Consider the following 21,907-nt stretch of genomic DNA (forward strand, 5'->3'; position numbering starts at 1 on the left):
ATGGCCACCCTAGGCTATAGTAGTGCTATAGTGAGTAGATACTAATAGCAATCAAGAAATCAAAGCAAACATCCATAGAGATCAAGAGGTTAAAAGTCTCTAGTCTAGAGGATTCCCAGAGACATCTGGTTAGCTACTGTGAGAACAGGATGTTGGACTTAGATGGGCCATTGGCTCTTTTTTTGTGTCCTTATGTTATTTAGTTTGGGGCTGAATGAAGGATTGCTGCATCAGTGGTAAAAACTTCTCTTAACAAAGGATTCCTGTACAAAAAAGAAAAGAAAGAAAGAAAGGTGCCTAGGCTTTACTCTAATTCCTTCCTCTCTTCCGAGCCAGATTTCATGATGGGGCCGGGGATCGCCCGCAGCACAATGTTTATGTGGCATCAGCTCTGAAGTGCCCTTGACAGAAGCAAATAAAGCTTGCATTAATGGACCCCTGGAATACGTTCAGAGCTGGCACTCTTGGCACAAAAGTAAATTACAGAATAATTTTGCCTCATTCCTGGATGGGATTCAAGTACTGCACGGAAGAGAAAACAGCATGAAGCCTGCTCAGGAAAACCTATAATGTAGAAGGAGGATTTTTATTCCGTTGTGCTGGGAATCCTATCCTGCTTCCCCAGCCTCCCAAATAATCACTGTCCTCAATTGCCAGAGGGACCAAGGAGTTTTGTTGGAATGAAACACAATACAAATCACTGCCAAGATGCAGAAGCAGAAAGGCAAATTTTGCCCTATGCTGGGTCCTGAGAGAAATGGAATTCCTGCCTAGGCCTGGCCCTCTGAAGAGGCAAGGTGCTGCCTCAAGCAGCAAAAGCCCAAGAAGCAGCACCCGCATTGCCTCTGCTGCACCTTCCCGCTCCCTGCTGCATCTGCTGCCAGTGGAAAAGTGGCACTGGCTTCTGATGAGATCTTGCCAGAAGCTGGCACCACTGCTGGTGCTTTGTGGGCGCTGCTGCGTCATGCAGGTAAGAGAGCTGTGGCGCCAGCGGCGGGGGAGCAGGAGCAGCAAAATGGAATGTGCTGTTCCTGTTCCTGCCCTGAGTTATTCTCACAGTATTGGAAGGCCATGATGAATTTGTGAATATTCCCTTTATCTAATCCTTTTGAAACCTTCCCACCGCACTGTCTGGCCTGCTGCTGTAAGAACACAGAAACAACCCTCTGCTGGCTGGTGGTAGCAAAGGCTGTGTGAAATCAGGAAAGGGCCTCATGTTTCCCCCTGCTTTTACACGCTCTCTGTTCCCTGTGTTTGTTCCACATGCCAACACGATTCCTCAGGCCCAGGAAGAGGTATGCTGTCTCTAGCAGGATTTTAGCTGCTTCGTTCCCTTGGGAGAAGCATGATGCTTTCTCACTGTCCTGTCAACACAACAGGGGCACAAGAGAAAGTGTTTGCACAAGCCTCTTGTTAAGCAATGTATAAGCCTCTTTCGTTGCAAATTGCCTCACAGACCCAACAGAAACAAAACAATCCTTTGGTTAGCTCCTCCGAGTGGACGTTGAAGGAAGGGAAGGATTGAAATACAGCAGATTTTTGAGTTGGTGGTGCCCAGGCTATCGCTTTACTATAATATTAGAAGACCAAACCAAATATTAACTGGCATTAACCAGTCCTCTGCAGAATGGACGTTGAAGGTGGGGGGAACGTTTTTGTGGCTGTGCGTGATATTGGCCTGGCAATATCTTGGTACACAGGTAGCAGCGCTTTGGGTTTCAATATAGGCAAGTGAACTGGCAGAACTTAACAGCTCTGGGCTACATAAATACCTAGACCTTTAAAAACAAATAAACAAACAAGGATCCTCTGGGACAAAGCAGTAATGAAGAATATCAAACACAAAGGGCCCCAAGAGGTGTCAGGCCCAGTCCTACCAATAGGAAGAGTGAGGTGGCTGCCTCAGGCAGCTATTTTGGCTGTCATGAAAGGGCAGCAAAATGTGAGGTGTTTGAATGATTATTGTATTTTTACTCCCAGGGAGAAGTGCTTGTGAGCTTTTCTACTTCAGGTGCCAAAATAACTTGGTCAGCCTTGTATACTATGCTCTTTGCCTTAGGGAGGGAAGCCCCATTTGTTAATCTACCTCAGGCAGCAAAGTTCCTTGAGTCTTTTCAGAGAGGAACCAGTTCCACATTGAGGTCCCTGGGATGGCTGGGGAGGGGGCCATTTGAAAAGTGCTGAAGATCAGTATTATTGCTAATCCAATAAAGCAGGGGTCAGCAATGTGGCACATGCAGGTGTACGTGTGTCCAACGGTACCTGCTATGGTGCCCGTGAAAGTCTTAGTAAACATTCCATGAGAAATCCACAGTGTATGAGAAACTGTTTTCCTACTCAGCTCCTGTTTGCACTGGCTCAGTTTCTCCTACATTAAACATGCCCTCTTCAACATGCCCACATTTGACGGGATGCCAGGACTGAATACCCACCCATGCATCAGTTCTGAACCAAGAGGTGAAAAGAGCTTCTCTCTGTGAGTGAACATGGCTGGTGTAGGTGCCTTCCCCCACTGATGTCTGCACTTAGGGTTGCCATATTTCAAGAAGTGAAAATCTGGGCACAAAAGTTGAGCTTTTCTTTGCAAAATCTTGAGGGGGGATTTAGTTTGTAAGCTGCGGTATTTTTTTAGGAGATTCACCAAAATCTACACTTCCAACATGGGCTGCCATACATCTGGATTCACCCACGCATTTTAAAAGCAATTCTGCCCTGTTTCTGATGGCCAAATCCCAGCTGTATCTGATGTATGGCAGCCCTACATTCACTAGTTAGTGTTCCTGTTCCTGCCTCTTTTTCTGTTCTTTTATAAGTGGCAGCCATTTTGTGTTATGTCATGGCAGCCATTTTGTGACTGCCACCCAACATTCCAAAAGTACCCACTGGCCCCAAACAGTTGGCAAACCCTGTACTAGAAGGAAGCATTAGGTCTTCTCTGCTAGCAAACAATGAAATTGTGCAATAGAGAGCTTGTTTTATCTGCATGTAGTGAAAAGAGGGTTAGGTTAATATTATTTTATTCATGTTGTGAGAAGCAGAACAGGCAAAACTGAGAGCTCCCAATCTATAACCCACCTCTTTCCCCTGATTCTCCTTCACATTACTGAACAAAAACACACAAAATATTTTATTGGCATGACAAGATTATCCCTGAACAGGCGCCAAAATATAAAGGGTATAAAGGAATGAGCTGCTCTGGTTTCTTTCAAATCTCAACCTACTGCTGTTGGAATACAACAATATGAGGTTTCAAGTTACATCAAACCCTTCATTTTTCAGGTGTCACAGTAAATAATTACACTGTGCTTCAGCTATGTAACCATACACGTTTAATCATCCGTGCATCCACACATTTAGCAAAAAATCGTTGCAGTCTATGTACAAAACCACAGTGCTTGATTACTAGGGAAGATACAAAATATATGCAAATATTTCCACACATAAGTACATCCTTAGAGCAAACAGTTTGGAAAAAGTTAAACATCGGGTGCTTGCCATTGTTTTAATGATTCATGAAGCTAAGAATCTCTTGTTAATCCACTGTTGTTTAAATCTGGTCCTGAATTTCAGTTCTTAGGACTTGTGTTGAATATAACTGCAAACGTTTGCATATACTGATACCTTTAGCTGAAACACGCAAAATATATTGCAACATCTTACCCTCTCTCTCACTTTCTAGTCTGTACCCCGTAAGGAAATTGGCAGGTTGTTCCTAATCTTGTAGAAACAGGGGCAGGGAGTCAACTCTAAACTGCTGAAGGGATCCATGGGTGAGGAGTGCAGAACTCTCCCCCCCCCCACTTGCCACTTTCCTCCTGTCAGCACTGGATGTCAACTGAGGATAAAAGTGCTCTGTGTGTATGTGTGTGCGCACTCTAAGGTTGCCACATTCCTAAAAAGGGGGTGGGGATTCCCAAAGTTGTTGAGCTTTTTTTGCAAAATCTCAGAAATACTCAATTTCTGCCCTGATACTGTTTACGAGGGCTGAATACCAGCTATGTCTGGGAAATTCCAGATATATGGCAACCCTAGTTTGTGCAAATTTTGAATCTATAAACTGTGGGCTGACTGCTACTAACAATGGACTCGTCTTACTATAAACATGCAAATTTGTTATAATCAGTTTGTCTGATTACTATAGAACTGGGAATATAGGGACAAAATTTGTGTGTGTGTGCTCAAGTTTCCCAAACTTCTGAGTTTATTTAAAGTCGTAATTGACCCCAACCCAAATTCTTAGGAATGTAAATGAAATAAAGTCAAGAAACAGGAATATATAATCTACATTTATTAATTAGCAACCACCATTCCTAGGAACCATAACATGTAAAAAACAAGGAAGAGAACCAAGAGAAAATAATAATGATACCATATGCATCTGTACATGTCCATGCCTTTTATTTCTAAGATTCCTAGTTCCTAGTTCTTGGTGTGTGTTTTTGCACTATATCTTGTAAATTTATTTTTCACCCAAGGCCTGCTTTGATTCCTAGGTCTTTATTCACTCCCTGCACAGTCCCATCAATCCCAATGGGTCAGTACTGACCACTTTGGAAACTAGCTGGTTTCTGCATGCATGGTCACCCCTGGAGGATTGCAGCATCAAGTGGTGACTTGCATAATACCACAGCTAGAACTTTATTTTCACCTTATATCACACTTTGCCTTTCAGCAGAGTAGCTTCATATAAGCAGCTGTGTTAGCTAAGCTTGAGTAATTAAGTTAAATACGTGTAAGCAGTGCTTATGGATGTGCTGGTACTCCATACCAGTGAGTGCTCTCTCTCTCTCTCTCTCTCTCTCTCTCTCTCACACACACACACACACACACACACACACGTATGTGTGTATGAGCCCTGTGTAAGAGATGTCTTAAGAGGGAGTGGGTAATACAGTTTGTTGTGCCTGCTCTACTGCATTTGCTTTCAGTATCAGAGAAGTCACCATGTTTGATGAACAGTGAAAAGAGACAATAATATATGCCTCTGGACGTCGTAAGAAAGGCATGGTAATAGAAGTCACCTGTGGTTAGCAGGAATTTCTTCAAGGGTACCTAGCCGGTAGTAAAGGAGGGCACCCTACAATCCATGGATGGAATTGAACTGGACTAGCATTTGGATCTTAATTCAACACTGGTAATGGAACAGCATCTTCCACAGCATCTGATGGGCTGGCTTAGGGGGTGGCACACACCGATCTACCTCCCCACATCTCACTGATGCTGCCTGCCTCTCAGCATCTGCTGCCTGACCTCACTCTGCCTAACAATAGGGCCAGTCTTGCAACCTAGTGGGGGAAGTTCTGTAAACTGGGTCTGTGTTTTGTTCTTACCTCTTGGAATACCTGTAGGCCAACAATTTGTGAGGGTTGGTGGGGGTTGTAAATAATCTCTTACATGGCAAGTCTTTAGCACAAGCAGTTTTGAGAGAAATGGTTAAACATCAGGAATGTAAAGATTTAATGATTCATGAAGCAAAGTATCACTGCCTGCCCGCCCCAATGCATTTGCTTTGCACTTTGATTCTTTAGTGATAGAGGTCTGGCCTGGAACCCAATACCATATTATGTTGTTTGGTTTGTGTCTGAGGCAGTTTATTATTAATAATATAAACAAACCAATTCTGCCTGCAACCTTAGTTGCTAAGCGGAGGAGTGTTTTGTCTGGAGATGAATAAAAGGCCAGGGAAAAAACAAGAGGGTGAGGGCCAAGAGGAGAGTGGGCCTTAAGGAGTGCTTAGCTAGTGTACTTAGCTGGAGGCCAAGGCCTCAGAAAAAGGAACCATTCTCAAACTAGTGTTCCGGACCAGGCAAATGGTGCTCTCTTTGGGTCATGAAGAAATGGTACTCAGTAGCACTAGACTGGAGGCAGCAACTCCTCACTGCTCCCCCCTTCCCCAAGAGATAGGCCAGGAGTGGGGAATTTGCCACACACACACCCCGATGTTGCCAGATTATAAAACCCATCACCTCCGACCATTGGCCATGCTGACAGGGGCTGATGGAAGTTGGAATCCAACGGCACCAAGAAGGCCACCGGTTCCCCACTCCTGCAGTGAGAAGCTGCATAGGCACTCCTATGAGTTGACAATTCCTTGTTAGAAGAAAGCACTGGAGTATTATGCTGCTTTTGTATTAAATCTGTAAGTTTAGAATGAAGGCAAGCCCTTGTCCAACTAGACATGACTAGTCTTTCATTTTGTTTCTATTTTGCTGGTAAAACTAGTTATTTTTAATAGTTACAGATTGTGAAATACAGTGACAATGCAAAAAATACAAAAATGTGCGGCATTTGTAAACACATATACCATTGCAAAGGATTTATATGGTTTGAAGTCTGTGTCATATTTCATCTTCTTAAAATGGATGTAAAGAGAAAAAGCTCCCAAATAAAATGGCACCTTTTTCTATCTTGCTTTAAGGCAGGAATGAACGGGATCCTGTTCGCAGGGTGAATTCAAAAATCCCTCACCCACATGGGCCAGCTTTGACAGATGGTCAGGACCACCCACTTGTTAATCACCAGAGATCAGGTTAGTGACACCTGTCAAAGTTCAAAGGAGGTAACTATAACTGCTGAGCAGCTAACTGGAGGTTACAACAACCTCCTTTGAAGATGCACTTTCAGCATTACAGTAGTCAGCTGACTGGAGGCATTCGTCTTTAAGAGGCTTGCTGTAACTGATCCTGGCTACAGAGAACCCCTTGGAAGCATCTGCAGAAGGGGAAATGCTTCAGTTTTCATGGGATGCTGTACTTTGAATCCAAACTGCTTCATCTAGAGAGGAAAAATGCTCTATTTAATTTTTTTTTAATTCAAATTCAGAATGAGGCACTTTTTGTTTTTACAGTAACTTTTTATTGCTTCGTCATCCCAGAATCCTAGAAGTAACCTAATACCTACAAGCACCTAGAAGACTAAATTCAGTCTACAATCTCCATCTATAGACTAGGACTTGTGCTACGAGTAGAGAAAGTGGGAGACATGTCCTCTTGCCTTATCCTGTTTCCCTTCCTCAATGGCCATAGGGAATCCCTGTGCCTCTAGAAGGAAGGCAGGAGTCATTGAGAGAAAGAGCTTGCCCAATTTCTGTCACTCTGAGTTCCAGGAAAGCCTTTAACAACTCCTGGGAAGCTCGCCATTGCTCTCCTGCTGCTAGGGGGAAGGAGGCCAGAGAGCTGCACTCCCCAAAACCCTGTCATGTTCTTGATGGAGAACTGTTGATGGAGAGACTTCATTGCCAAAGTACAAAAATTAACACATCATCATCATCAAACCTTTTATTGGCATCACATACAACATCCAAACAAATCAATACAGAATTACCACTTCCCCAGTGGCAAAAAACATTTGCTAAAAGAAAGGAGGCAGAGCAGTCTATCGTCACAAAAAATAACACAACCACAAGTATATTAAACCACAAGTGTAATACAACTTCTTAAATTGTATGTTATTTATGTATTTTCTTTATGTATGTATTTATTTTTAAATATTTGTACATGGAATTTTTTATTGATCTATAAGTCACTTTAAGATTTTTTTGTATGGCTCAGGCTGCAATATATGTGGAGTTAGAGGCAGGGCTGAGGGGCACTGGAAGAGCTGGCAAATTTTATCCTTGTTCTGCTTCCTCTTCAGAGAGCGGAGGAGTGGGTGCTGGGAACACACCCTAGAGGCCTTCCACAGTCAACCACAATCCCATTATTAAAGCACTCAGCAGCTATGGAGCCATTATCGCTAATGGTGCCACAAAGGACTGAGTTCTGGTGGTAAAGTGGGGGTGGGAAGAGTTGGAGTCAATTCTCAACTGAACAGGAGAGGTAGTTGCATATGCTGAGCAGTTCAAGCAGCCAAAAGTTCCTTCACCAGAGAGTAGTTGAGTTTCCCTTCCCACAATGACCTTTGGCAAGGTAGATATGTATCAGCATTGCTGAGCTAGGAGTGCGTTTCTAATGTGCTGCTGCATGGAAGCTCATCTTCCTCCATTGTGATTCTTAGGCAAGAATCCCATGCTACCTGGAGCCTGTGGCTCTATAACAAGGGCTGTCTGTCTGGGCAAGAGAGGGTGCTGCCACTATGCCATCTGTTCCACTGCTCCACTAATCAATTCCCCCAGCCCCTCTCTTCCCAGTAATAACGACATTCATACCCCACTGTTTCTCCAAGGAGCTCAAGGTGGGATGCGTAGGTCTCACCCCTGTCCGTTTTATCCTTGCAAAAACCTGTGAGATAGTTAGGCTGAGAGCCAATGGCTGTGTACACCTTACAGGCTTAAAACTCAGCTAGGTCATTCTTTATCTCAATTCAGATCGAAGCTAGTTTGAGGGGAAATGCATCAAAGTATTTACTAAGTAATTTCGGGATAGATATGGATTATGGCTAATGTGTAACATGCTTCCTGGTGGGGGGGCACACTGGATGCAGAGTAAACAGTAGTGTGTACACAGCCTATGGGTGGCCCAAAATCACTTAGCAAACTTCATGGCTAAGTAATTGGACCACAACACCACACCAGGGTGACAGTGGACCAGTGAGGATATGGGCAAAGATTAAAAGACAGGTGCATGGGCGTAGCCAGGATTTTTGTTGGGGAGGGGCAGGACTTTTTTGGGGGGGCAGAACCAATGTGATTGGTCAGTTAGTTAAGTATTTCTATTGTTTTATGGCCATGGACAGGTGGTGGGAAAAGGCAGGAGGTCCATTAGCTGTATTCTTTTTCTGTCTTCAAAAAAAGGTTCTGCTTCCAAGTTGGCACACCTTTCATGCAGTACTAATAATGTTTATTGTATATAAAGTCCTTCAACAAGGTAGGTCCTGCCCAGTATGAAAGAAATGGGCTCTGCCTGCTATCAAGCTTATTATCTACATGTCAACACCTTGAGGACAGGTGAAAGAACAGAAAAGGAATGGCGGGGGAAAGGAAAGGAGAGGCAGAGACTGAAGGACAAAGGCTCAAGGGAAGAGGTGCATTTTCATATGTAGTGTAAACAAGGACAAGAAAGGAAAATTGCAGATGTGAGGGAGGCAGTGAGTGTCAGAGAAAAGGGGCAGCCAGAGAGAAAGAACAAGAAGAGTGTGACATAGAGGAAGCAAACTGGGGCAGAGGTGATGGAGAGAGTAAATAGACAGAACGAGAAGAAGATGTAGATAAAGGGAAGGACAAAGAGATTTGTAAACAAAAACTATAGTAGCTTAAACTAGGCCCCACAAAGAAACAAAAGCCAAAGCGAGAAGTGCATCAAAGAAGAAATGTAGGCAAAGGAAGATATAGCACAAACATATACAGTGATATAAATTCACGTGTTGTTTTAATCCTTACAGCAACCCTGTAGGATAAGTCATGAGACAGAGAGAGATTTTCCAAAGGCCATGCCGTGACTTAATGGCAGAGGTGAGATTTGAATCAGGGTGTCACTCTACTTAGATTTTTTATTACAAGTTTTTATTTCATTTATGGCTGCAAGGTCCCCAACCCTGCACAAAGCTAGAACTGACAAAACTCAATTATTTATTTAAAACTGTGATCAGCAGCATAGCTATCTCCACCCACGCCCAAGCAGGAAGGCTATCCCGCATTAGTTACACCCTCCACCAGGAGTGTGGCTTGGAGCTAGCTGGAGCATTGTGTTCCATCTATAATGTGGTTTGAACATACGTATTTCATGGCTTGTTTTGTTTGTGCTGAATGCTCCTAAGTAGAGGAAGCTAGCAAGGAGCCATCTTGTCCTGACCACCCTGACAATGTGTTCCCACTGCCTTTCTCCTCTGGATTCCAACTGAATCTCCTGCCCGTCCCTAAAACCTTGTCACCAACTTTGCTTTGAGCTTGAAAGGGAGGCCCACAAGGTGGATTTTGTTCTAAGAGCATGACTGTAAGAACATAAAAATTGCCCTGCTGGATCAGGCCAAAGGCCCCTCTAGTCCAACATCCCCTTTCCCACAGCAGACAGCCAGATGCCTCTGGGAAGCCCCTAATTTGGATGTGAGTGCCCATCATCCTCTCCTGCTGTTGCTTCCCAGAAGCTGGAATCCGGAGACATGCAACCTCTGATACTGGAGGAGGGAGTACAGAGCCGTAGCAACTAGTAGCCATTAATAACTTTACTCTTCGTGAATTTGTCTAGTAGCTAGGCTGTGCAGATGGGAGGAAATGTTTTCTCTTCCGTTCCCTGTCGTATCTCTTCACCCTCCCTAACAGTCCTGCTGCTTTTCTGGGATATGAAATTCTGGGATATGTAAACACTTGAAGCTGCACTTCAAAGAAAGGTCATGGCGTTTCAGCCAGTAGATGAGAGAGCCATATGCCAACACCAACGCCGTCTTGGAGAATGCCAGGTTAGCGGTCGCCAAGTTCCTCCGGTGAGCACTGAGCATTGCCAGAGCAGGAAACTTGTTCTAGGCCCTTCCTGTCCTGCTCATGCTCATGTTTTTATTTACCCTAACCTTGCCTCCTTATCAGATCTCTCTCCCTGCTCTCGCAATCCTCTTAACTACTCAATAGGAACAAGACAAAACAGAAAACACTGGGGTATCGTGGCTGCTAGAGACTTCCTCTCCTGCTCCACATGCAACTCATAGTTGGGCAGCTAGCCAGGCAATGTCACATGGAAAAAGAAGGTCCCCATCACCACCTGCCTTTCTTCCTTACGAGGGTGTGGTATCTGCCTATTGTCTTGCTGTACCACTTCCCACTGGTGGGCAAAGAGCTGGGTAGAGTCTATTCCTGGCTGTGATAGTCAGCTAATTCCTACAAGGAACTCTGGATGTTAAATCTGTTGTTTTTGCTGGGTGGCGCAGATTAACTGTGTCCCTGCCACACACAATATGCTGGATGGAATGAAGAGATTCCCTCTGCCCATTCTAATGCACTTACATGATCTCACAGCCTGAGTCCAGCTTTCTGTGCACAAGCTGAAATGAGATAACAGGCTCTTCTGTGATTCTTGTTTTCTTGGGGGTCCTAGTAGTATCCTGCCCCCCTCAGAAAGCAAAGGCTTAACTTGTTGGTGTGTGCTTTTATAACCCACTCACCCTTTTTCAACCCTCTTCCCATACAGCATGTTAGAGGCTGCTGAGCCATTGGGTAACCTTCTCAGAAGTGCTGCATGGAACACAACGTCCCCTTTCAACACTCTGAGGGTTTCATAATTTCTTGGTGAAGAAAAAGTGGCAATGAAGCCTCAGCAGGGGCCCTCTCAGGTGGCAGGCTCCATGGGGGCAGCAGATCCTGATGTAGATAGTCATTATTCCTTTGTTCCTGGTGTAGATCTTCACTCACCCCTTCTTCCCTGGTGGGGAGGAGCACCCTTTGGTGGCTTGCCTCAGGTGCCAAATTGTCTTGGGCCAGCTGTGGGCCCTCTTATGGCTTCTGTGCATGAACTAGATTTCCTACACAGAAGTCAGACCTTGCAGGAATCCAGCATCTAGTTCGCTCAGGGACAAACACATATATGTCTGTGAATATGTCTGTGAATGTTTGCTGCGTGTAAGATGTATATCACAGGAGACATCCATAACTTCTCTTTAGAAAACATCATTTTGTGTAATGCAGACCCTAGGCTCCAAACAATGTGACACTTTGCTAGGTCAAGGCAAGATAGTCCTTCAGCCACTGCTGTCTTCAGGTGCCAAGACAGGGTTCCCAGGCAGATAGCTTTGTTCTGTCATTGCCCACACAACCACCTTCCATCTAAGGAAGTGCTCTGACTGCCTGGTTTGAAGCTGGCCATCGTAGAGTCACTATGGGTGTTGCTGTGCTTTGGCTGATAGCAGGCCTACAAGGCTAATTGATTGGAAGAGTCAGCTATGGAAGAGTCGGAGAGGAGGGGAAGGGGAGTTGAGTTTCTTCACAATGGTCCCATCTTGGGGCCCTTCCATACTGGTGGTGCTTTTTGTGAGCGTATTCAGCAGCATGTCACCACTATAGTAATAGTGGTGGATTTATACTGGACTGCCAACACATCAATTCTGCTTTATTAGTTCTGAGATGCTTCCCCAGTGTTACCACATTATTGCCATCTGGGAGGACAAGCAGCACAAACCCCGTCTCACTCACCTCAAAAAGTTGCAGAATTTCAGCAGAAAGTTACGGTACAGGCACCCATTAGAAATGAAGCCGTATGTCTGCCTTGAAACTTTCGTAGGTGCAAGTGGTATTGAAATTGCAACCACATCTAACCAGCCCAATAACATCATGACCACAAATCAGGATGACTGTCCCAGGTGTGTGTGGTCGGCACCAGGGTAAACATGGCAGAAAGTTTTTGGTACCCCACCCCACAGGTGCTGGAAGGGTGATGTGTGCATGTAAGAATACTTAAGAGGAATCATGACTCCCTGTGCCAGTAAGTTCTATTCACAAAGAGTCCCTCCTCTCTTCCGAACTTTTCCATGCACGTTGAGAGTCTCATACTGCATCAGCAACAGAGGATTTGTGAGTTTCTTATGATCGTGAACTTGTGTCTAGAGCTACAAAATATAACTTTTTTTTTCATGCAGGAGAGTTTTGCTGCGGCGGCTCGTGCGGAACAAATCCTTCTTTGGAAGGCGACCGAGGAGGAGGAGGAGCAGCAGAAGTAGTTCATAGCGTCCCCTAGTGGCAGAAGAGGGCGGTGCCCGTCCTATAAACTCGCACAGGAGCGGGGAAGGGCGAGGCAAAAGCGAGGCGAATGAAGTGTACTTCGGACTGAAGTCAGGGCAGCATCGGCGCCGGGCTCTTCCGTGTCGCCGGACGCAACCGAAGGCGAGACTCGGACGCGTCGGAAGCGCGCAGCCCTGAAGAAGGTGAGTCTCCTGCGCAGCTCCAAGCTCTTAATCCCTCCAATTTCGACGGGACGGGAAGAGGGCGCAGAGCTGGAGAGGGAAGGGAGCAGCACGAGTCGGGGCAAGGGGAAGGTGTGCAGGCTGAAGACCATCAGGGGCTGCTGGGGAGAAATCTGGGACTGCACGTGTCCCCTCCCGACTTGAGATAAACGAATCTCGGGAGGACTCCGATGTGTTGAGAAGGGGCTCTCTTAAGGGGTAGCACTCCCAACATCTCTAAACACAGATTTGCTGCGCTATGCAACCACTCTGGTGCACTGACAGCCAGAACGGCTGCAGACAGCACCAGGGTGTGTGGGGGTATTATTTCTTCTGTGTGTAAATTTAGACGTAAGGAGTAGGGAGTAACAAGAATATGGGAGTAACAAGCAGTAGCTGGCAAATTATTTGAGGTAAGGAAAATAGCGTGATCGTGAATAAGGATCTTGCACCAGAGGCAAATACAGCTTGGCTCGCCTACATAAAGTAACTGAGCGCCTGTTATTTCCCGGTAAACACAGCTTAAACTGCTCTGTTATAGTCACACTTAGGATGGGATTTTCACCCCTGTTTGGCATGCTTGCTGATGGGGGCTTGGAGTGGGGATCCTAACCCTTGTAGACAGTTGTGAATGCTGGTAGTTAGTATTCAATAATTAATTGATTTCGGAGCAAAAGGGTGTGGTGGTGGTCTTACTCTCCTGCGTCTGACGATAGCGCCTTGGGAGGCAGCTGGCTCTGAAGAGGGCCTGTCTAAATGCGGAAGAGGTCTTCATCCTCCACCATGGAAGGGATGAAAATGAATGGACTATTGGATTCTCTTCTGTGTTCCAAAGCGGAGTGTTTGCATTAGATAAAGGGTATCAGGATCCTGGTACCACATATTGACTACTGTACACGATCATAGATGATTATTTATATGAGTCTTAGTTGATTGATTAAATTTGCATAAGTTGCATACAGCTAAAAGCAATATTTCTGAAGCAAGATGCATCCTCAGTTTTCAGATAATGTGCACACTTTGGATGACAGTCATCAATTTAGAAGGGGCACTCCTTTCTCTACCAGCCTTCTGAAAGAAAAGGTTGAATGCCTCTTTTACAGAGACACTTATCAACTTATATTAGATATCGGGGGATGGAGTCAAACTCAGTCATGTTCAGAATCGACCTATTGAAAACAGTGGAACTTTTTAGTTGTGGCTAATATGAGAACCCTTGATTCCAAGGGGTCTGCTCTAAGCATGACTAAATATGGACCCATCAACATCCACTATTTGATTAATCCAGGACAGCTTTTTAGTCAATGAAATAGTCTAACGGATTAACCAATTAATCAAAATTTACAGCCCTAATATTTTATGCCCCACATTAATTAACTATTTCTAATGTAGTAAATAAATAGAACTCATTTTCCCCCTGATAGTGATTGTGCCCCTCAAATGTTTATTGAAAGAATTAATATATTACCTCCCTTTTACTAACATTACCCTTCTGTTAATACTACTGGGCAGTTAAAGGATGTTAAGGGAGGGGTAAGCAAAACAATTGCTCATTAAGTGTACCTCTCTGGATGCTGTTTCTCATTCACAGAGACAAATGGGAGCTATAGTATATTAGAAGTTATGACTCACTCAATCATCCGGTTCTGAATATAGCCCTAGGTTAGTTGAGCCAGACAATAGGAATAAAACAAAAATAAAGCAGAGTGATTCAGTTATGCTACATATGATTACTACAGAGAGCTCATGATTTAAACACACACACCACCCCTCTGCTGTAAGTGGCAATGATGGCTATAGCTTAATAATAAAACTTGCTTCTGGTACTAGTATATTATTTTATACCGCTACGCCCCATCCATCATAAGAAAAGCATGTTTCTCTTTCATACTCTATGCAAATGTTAGGTACATGTGTTGAACTATTAGTAAATATCTAAAATCCACAGCTGCACAATACTTTTATTAGAACCAACTAAAGTATCGCAAAAAGTGAGCAAGCTTCCTAGTTCCCAGTAATTTTTTCTCAGGTTATGTAAATGGTGAGAGGGGAGTCAAAGAGAAAGCTCTTCTGTTGAAGACTTGAAGTCTGCAATTGATGTGCAGTCCTACACATACTTACTTATGAGTAAGTTCAACTCAATGCTGTGCTAGGTGATAAACTCATTTTCAGTTACATACACGCACAGAGACACACCCCATTTTAAGACTGTTATATAACATCAGAGGAGCCCTGCTGTATCAGGCCAATCTGGCCCACCTTATCCATCATCCTGTTCTCACAATGACCAATCAGATGCCTGTGAGAAATCAGCAGACAGCATCTGAGCACAAAACACTCTCCCCTCCTGTGGTTTCCAGCAACTAGTATTCAGATGCATAATGCCTCTGACCGTCCTCTGTATCCATGGTACATGAAGGCAGAGCATATCCTCCATTGTGGCTAGTAGCCATTTATAGACTTATCCCCCATTAAATAGTTTAATGCTCCAAGTTGGTGACCATCACTGCCTCCTGCAGGAATCAGCACTTTCTTTTACCTGTCCCGAATCTTCCAATGTTCAGCTTTATTGAATGTCCACGAGTTCTTCTGTTATGAGACAAGGATAAATTATGCATCCATGCCATGCATACTGTAATGTTATAAAATGTCTATCATGTCACCTCTTACTTGCTTTCCCCCTAAACTAAGAAATCCCAAATACCACCACCTTTCCTCATAGGGGAGTTTGATTACTCTGGTTGCCTTTCTGTGAACCTTTTCCAACTCTACAATATCCTTTTTGAGGTGAAGTGATCAGAACTGTACACAGCATTCCAAATGCTGTCGCACCATAGATTTGTATAACGACGTTATGATGTTAGCAGTTTTATTTTCCTTTTCTATTGATCCCTGACATTTCCCCTTTACTTTCCTATTGATTCCTAACATGGAATAAGCCATTTTCACTGCTGCTACACACTGGGTTGACATCTTAATTGAGCTATATACTTATGAGACCAAGGTGTCATTCCTGGACAGTCACTAATGCTGCAAAGCCCATGAACGTATACAAGAAATGAGAGGCACAAATGAGAGGCACAAATACAAGATGGGTGACACCTGGCTTGAGAGCAGTACATGTGAAAAGGATCTAGGAGTCCTGGTTGACCACAAACTTGACATGAGCCAACAGTGTGACGCGGCAGCTAAAAAAGCCAATGCAATTCTGGGCTGCATCAATAGGAGTATAGTATCTAGATCAAGGGAAGTAATAGTGCCACTGTATTCTGCTCTGGTCAGACCTCACCTGGAGTACTGTGTCCAGTTCTGGGCACCACAGTTCAAGAAGGACACTGACAAACTGGAACGTGTCCAGAGGAGGGCAACCAAAATGGTCAAAGGCCTGGAAACGATGCCTTATGAGGAACGGCTAAGGGAGCTGGGCATGTTTAGCCTGGAGAAGAGGAGGTTAAGGGGTGATATGATAGCCATGTTCAAATATATAAAAGCATGTCACATAGAGGAGGGAGAAAGGTTGTTTTCTGCTGCTCCAGAGAAGCGGACACGGAGCAATGGATCCAAACTACAAGAAAGAAGATTCCACCTAAACATTAGGAAGAACTTCCTGACAGTAAGAGCTGTTCGACAGTGGAATTTGCTGCCAAGGAGTGTGGTGGAGTCTCCTACTTTGGAGGTCTTTAAGCAGAGGCTTGACAACCATATGTCAGGAGTGCTCTGATGGTGTTTCCTGCTTGGCAGGGGGTTGGACTCGATGGCCCTTGTAGTCTCTTCCAACTCTATGATTCTATGATTCTAAGAAATGAAGGGTTTTTTGTCCCACCATTCATACTTTATGCTTGTTTCCACTGAATTGCATCTGCTATTTTACCACCCATTCACTGCATTTGTATAGGTCTTTTGGGAGGTCTTCATGATCTCTTTTTGTTTTTAATTACTCTGGACAATATAATCAGCCACCTCACTGTTCACCCCTACCTCTAGATCATTCATGACCAGGTTAAAAACCACAGGTCTTTGGGGGACTCCACTTTCTACATCCCTCCAGTAGAAGAACTGTCTGTTTATTCCTACTCTCTGCTTTATGCTACTTAACTAATTCCTGTTCAAGAAGTGGAACTCTCTTCTGATGCCATGACTGCTAAACTTACTCAGGAGTCTTTGATGATAGCTTTTTGAAAGTCCAAACACACTATGTCATCCAGATCACCTTTATTTATATGCTTGCTGAAACTCTCAAAGAATTCTAATAGGTTTATGAGACAGGACTTGCATTTGCAGAAGCCACGCTGGCTCTGCTTCAACAAGGCTTGTTCTTCTATGTGCTTGGTTACTTTAATAATACTTTCTACCAGTTTTCCCAGGGCAGACATTAAATTAACTGGCCTGCAGTACCCAGGTTTCCACCCCGGATTCCTTATTACAAATTACAGGCTTTTCTGTTTTGTTTTCAGAAAGTTTGAGACCGTTGAGAGAGTAGATGCCAGTTCCCAGGAACAGACCCAACTTGTCCACATCATGTTTTGCTTTTTTGTTTAATTTTGTGATGACGTACAATCCAAAAACTTGATAAAGAATGTGTCGCAGGCTTTGTGTTTGTTATATTAAGCTAAACATGTTTACATGTAAAATGATAATATAACAAACTAACCAGCATTCCATTTATATTTCTTAGCTGGCAAAAATGTGGTGGGAGAAACAGTAACTTTAAATGACAATTCAAAAAATGTTAGTTAAAATGAGACACAGTATTATAATTCTCCCAATTAGTATTCCCCAATTTTCTCTCATGTGTGGGTCTCCATTCTGTACAATCCCTGATCCAAAACTGCTAGGGGAAGGACCAGCCTAGTGTATTTCTTTACAAAAAGGCCAAGAGTGCTCTAGTTCCTCAGCACTGTAGGAGCAGCACCTTGACTTTCAGTTGCTAAAGTCTTTCAAGGTCTCTCCCTCCCCCAGGCTCCTTCCTTATCACCACCATCACCATTTAATTAAAGTATCTAAAATGCACATAGTTCTGTCCAGCATTTCCTTGCAAATTTGAGGACATGAAACACAAGGAATGGGAAGGTGGAAAGTCAGGGAAAATCCATCAGATTATATGACAAGACGAAAGAGGATTTAAGGAGAATCAGTTTGATAGTCAGAAAAGTAATTACTGAGGGGACAGGATAAAAACCAGCTTCTTCTTGCTTTGGATTCTGCAGGAGCTGGGAAGGAGCAGCAATTCTCATCTGCTGGATTTGTAGCTCCCAACGGAAGATTCTGGTGGGCAGGAAGTGCACTTTCAACCTCCTCAGGCATGCTTCTTCCCTCTGCTCCAGAGCAGAAACCAGGGCAAAGGATAATTTTTTAGGGAAATGTGCTGGGTTTCCTAAACAAATGTTTTCAGAGAAACTTCTTACCTTTTAAGGACCTCCTCAGGTTAGTTTCTGACACCTCTTTTCCCCTTGCAGATGCCTGCACCCGGAGGTAGCCATTGACATGATGTCCGGCATCCAGTCTCCCAATGCTTCACAGGCATCACCTGTGAACCACTCCTCATGCTACACAGAGCCCACAAAGATCCAGAGCTCTGCAAGGGCATCTTCACCTGCCGCCCCCATTTTCTCTATGACCTTGGGTGCTGTCTCCAATGTGGTGGCTTTGGCTATCCTGGTGCAGTCTTACACCCGCTTCCGGCGCCGCTCCAAGGCCACCTTTCTGCTGTACGCTAGCAGCCTGGTTATCACCGACCTTGCAGGCCACGTCATTCCAGGCTCCTTCGTGCTGCGTCTTTATGCCACACAGAGCAATTGGGAAAAGATGGACCCTTTCAAATCCCTCTGCCAGTTCTTTGGAGCCTCAATGGTATTCTTCGGACTGTGCCCGCTCTTCCTGGGCTGCATCATGGCAGTGGAGCGCTGTGTGGGCATCACTCGTCCTTTGTTGCATGCTTCCTTGGTGACGCCGGGCCGGACTAAACTTTCCTTGCTGGGACTGTGGGGCACTGCCCTCGCCATTGCCCTGCTGCCTCTCTGCAGCTTCGGGAGCTATGTCGTCCAGGCCCCAGGCACCTGGTGCTTCATCAAGGTGCGAGAGGCAGAAGCTTGGCCTGACGTGGGCTTTGCCCTGCTCTTCTCCACACTGGGCTTGGCCTCGCTGGTGGCCTCCCTCTTCTGCAACACCTTCAGTGGACTCAACCTGGTGCGGGCTCGGCTCCGCAGTCAGCGCAAGTGTGGGCACCGGCGGGCCAAAGCCCATGACATTGAGATGGTTGTGCAGCTGGTGGGGATCATGGTGGTTTCCTGCATCTGCTGGAGCCCCTTACTGGTGAGTGGGGTGGGGTGGGAGGGGAGATTAGTGGAAATCATAGCCCTGCTTTTGCATCCGACTTGTCATTGTGAGAACAGGATCCAGGTCTAGGTGGACCATTGGGACCATCTTAAATGCTGGAATGTCTGAGAGGCAGCGGGGAGGGAGGAGTAGCAGCAATAGAATGAAAGTAGGACTTTCGTGTGCTGGTGAGCATCAGTGAAGTCTCCAGCATGGGTGGATGGAATCTTGCAGGGGGCGTGCAGCGCCTTGATGAGGAACGGGATTTAGTTTGCCCAAACTGCATGGCAGTGGCGTGTTGGACAGGGGACCTTTCCAGCCCTATTTAAAGATAGCAGAGGTTGAGCTTGGAACCTTTCACATCTAAAGCTATGGCCCTTCACCAAAGTTCTAACAGCACTGATGTTTGCACTGAAGTAATGTGACTGTGATCCACAGAGGTGCCTTCCTTGGGGAAATTATAATTGGAAGATTTCTGGAGGTCAATACCAGCAGGAGGCCATCAGCTAATCAAACGATTAGGGTGCATGGGCCTCCATGAAGCAGATTTGGTAGGTCCTTTCTTCTCTTAAAGTCCAGGCAGCAAACTAAGCAGGCTATGGAGACTGGGAAGCTCTTATCAGGGAACAAATGTAGGCAGGTTGAGTGAGGATGGTGCAATGACTATACTGACAGTTTGGTGTGTGCATAGTTCCTATTTCTCTGTTTCCAATTTTCGTTAGGATCACTGAGAGAGTAAGAGAAAAGGCCGCAGCAGAATTACTGTCCTCTTAACTGCTATTCTTGCCTCTTTCTGTTCCCAGGTCTTTGTCATCTTGTCAGTGACCAACTCCCATGGAGACCTTAATTATAAGGAGCTGCTATTCCTGGGTGTGCGACTAGCCTCCTGGAACCAGATCCTAGACCCCTGGGTATATATCCTGCTTCGGCGTGCTGTGCTACGCAAGCTCCTTGCTCTAGTTATTCGGCGCCCTTATTTCAAGGGAGTCCGCTTTGACCGCTGGGAAGCCAGCTCCTTCCAAAGCTCTGAGCGCAGTATAGGACTGGCGGGAGCAAGCAGGAGAACCTCTACTCTGAAGACCCCCTAAGGAGCACGTTTTGCACATTCTCTGTTGTTTGCAGAATTATCTCCCCTGGGATTCAGCCAGCATCCAGGGCCCTTGGATGGTAGAATCATAGAATCATAGAGTTGGAAGAGACCACAAGGGCCATCGAGTCCAACCCCCTGCCAAGCAGGTAGTGGTGTATGCAAGGAGCGGATATGGCATTCTCAGTTTACCCTCTCGGCCAAAAGAGCGATGGGATTCAAGATTGTGGAGAAGAGCATGCTGCTGGGCCCAGTTCCCTACCTAACTGGGACTTTACGGTGGACAAGGGGCACTGGATCTTTTTTTGGAGATTTGTGAAGGAATTGTGATCATCTTTTCTTGGTGGGGTGTGTGTTTGTGTGTGTGCCCCACAGCAGTGTTTACAAAAGTGTCTTGGGTTCAGTTCCTGGCACCACCCGTTCTGCAGGGCTGAAGAACTGTGGCTCAGATCCAGGAGTTTCCAGTACTCAAGGCTAGATGAACCAGTGGTCTGACTCAGTATAAAACAGCTTCATATGTTCTGGTAATTTTGTTGATGACAGGGAGGAAAGCCATGATTAAGTGCGTTCTGAGTGTACCCAACACTTTCTTGGTACAAGCTATGTGGTATGAATGGAAACCTTGACTTGTTATTAGTGTTCTAGTCCAAAGTGGTGAGTTGTCAGTGCTTCAGAGCACAATGGCATCCATGAATGCCCCCCCCCCCATTCCATATTTCAATGATAACCTCTCAGGGGCATAAAGCTTGCTTGTGGATTCATTACTAGGCAAGGAGACAACTTCTGCGATGATAAAAATAGAGGGGGAGACCTTTGGCATCCTTTCTTGGATAATTTGGTTTAGGCATTTTATTATCCAGCTGCAGTTGATATACAGCATTATGTTTAATCCGCGGTGACCTGGACACTCTGGGCCCACAATGTTCTTTCCACATCCCACTCTAGAGGCTGCTGCAGTTCAGTGCCGTGCAAAGGAACACATACATAAATCGGCACCCTTCCTCAGAGGCAGCAGCATATCTGTCCAAGAAAAAAATAATCCCTGCATAATGTCCTTTCCTAAAACAGGAGAGCAGAACTAGGGCACAGGGTAATGATGACTCAGGACAGCATTTAATTTAGATATAAACTTGGTCATTCCAGGGAACCCCTGCATGCAAATGGGGATGCTCAATGGGGTGAGAGGTTTGGAAATGTGATAACCAAAAGCTCTTCCACACCAGCTTCCCACCCTCAATGGGAAACAAGGAAGCTCCTCCTGGAACTGAGCACTTATAAGTGAGCTACTTCCATAGACAGGAAAGAGTTGGCGGAGCACCAGGCAGATGGAAGCCTATCTGGCTTACCATGAATTCCAATTAGATGGGAGACTACCAAAGGCCCTGCAGTGTAGTCTACTGTACTGGAGAGGTAGGTGGGACTAGCCAACAGACCATAAGTGGGGTGCCTCCAGCTGCTGTTATGCTCTGGACTTAGGATAATGGTCCTCCGGGGACTTTCAGGGGACAGTGGGAAAATCCTGAGAAGCTTGTTCTGCAGGGATCATGCAGGCAGGGGATCTAGGCTACTGCTTGCTGGTGCTCTGGCCTGAGAGAGCTGTTGATTGGCGCTGACCATTCTACAATAAAGTATTTTTGTGGAGCATTCTGTCCTATTGCACTTTATTGTCTTCATGCCACTGACTAAATCCCAGCATTCCTGCTGTCA

At 45.2% G+C, this 21,907-nt stretch overlaps 1 protein-coding gene across 7 annotated transcripts; it reads left to right on the plus strand.

The window, feature by feature from the left end:
* Nucleotides 1–217: 217 nt before the first annotated feature.
* On the plus strand, nt 218–21,841 carry PTGER1 (prostaglandin E receptor 1). Of its 7 annotated transcripts, XM_082213748.1 has the most exons (9): nt 218–970; nt 2,342–2,457; nt 6,419–6,529; nt 9,319–9,388; nt 10,196–10,356; nt 12,496–12,780; nt 18,255–19,110; nt 19,917–20,280; nt 20,350–21,841. In XM_082213748.1, exons 7-8 carry the CDS (start codon nt 18,283–18,285, stop codon nt 20,199–20,201), a joined length of 1,113 nt encoding a protein of 370 aa, XP_082069874.1. In that variant the 5' UTR covers nt 218–970; nt 2,342–2,457; nt 6,419–6,529; nt 9,319–9,388; nt 10,196–10,356; nt 12,496–12,780; nt 18,255–18,282; the 3' UTR covers nt 20,202–20,280; nt 20,350–21,841. The 7 variants fall into 7 exon arrangements, with proteins under 7 accessions (XP_082069874.1, XP_082069875.1, XP_082069878.1 ...); XM_082213749.1 differs by lacking the exon at nt 10,196–10,356; XM_082213752.1 differs by lacking the exons at nt 9,319–9,388; nt 10,196–10,356.
* The last annotated feature ends 66 nt before the right edge of the window (nt 21,842–21,907 follow it).

This window comes from Podarcis vaucheri (genome assembly GCF_965113315.1).
Source record: "Podarcis vaucheri genome assembly, chromosome: 2".
NCBI lineage: Eukaryota > Metazoa > Chordata > Lepidosauria > Squamata > Lacertidae > Podarcis > Podarcis vaucheri.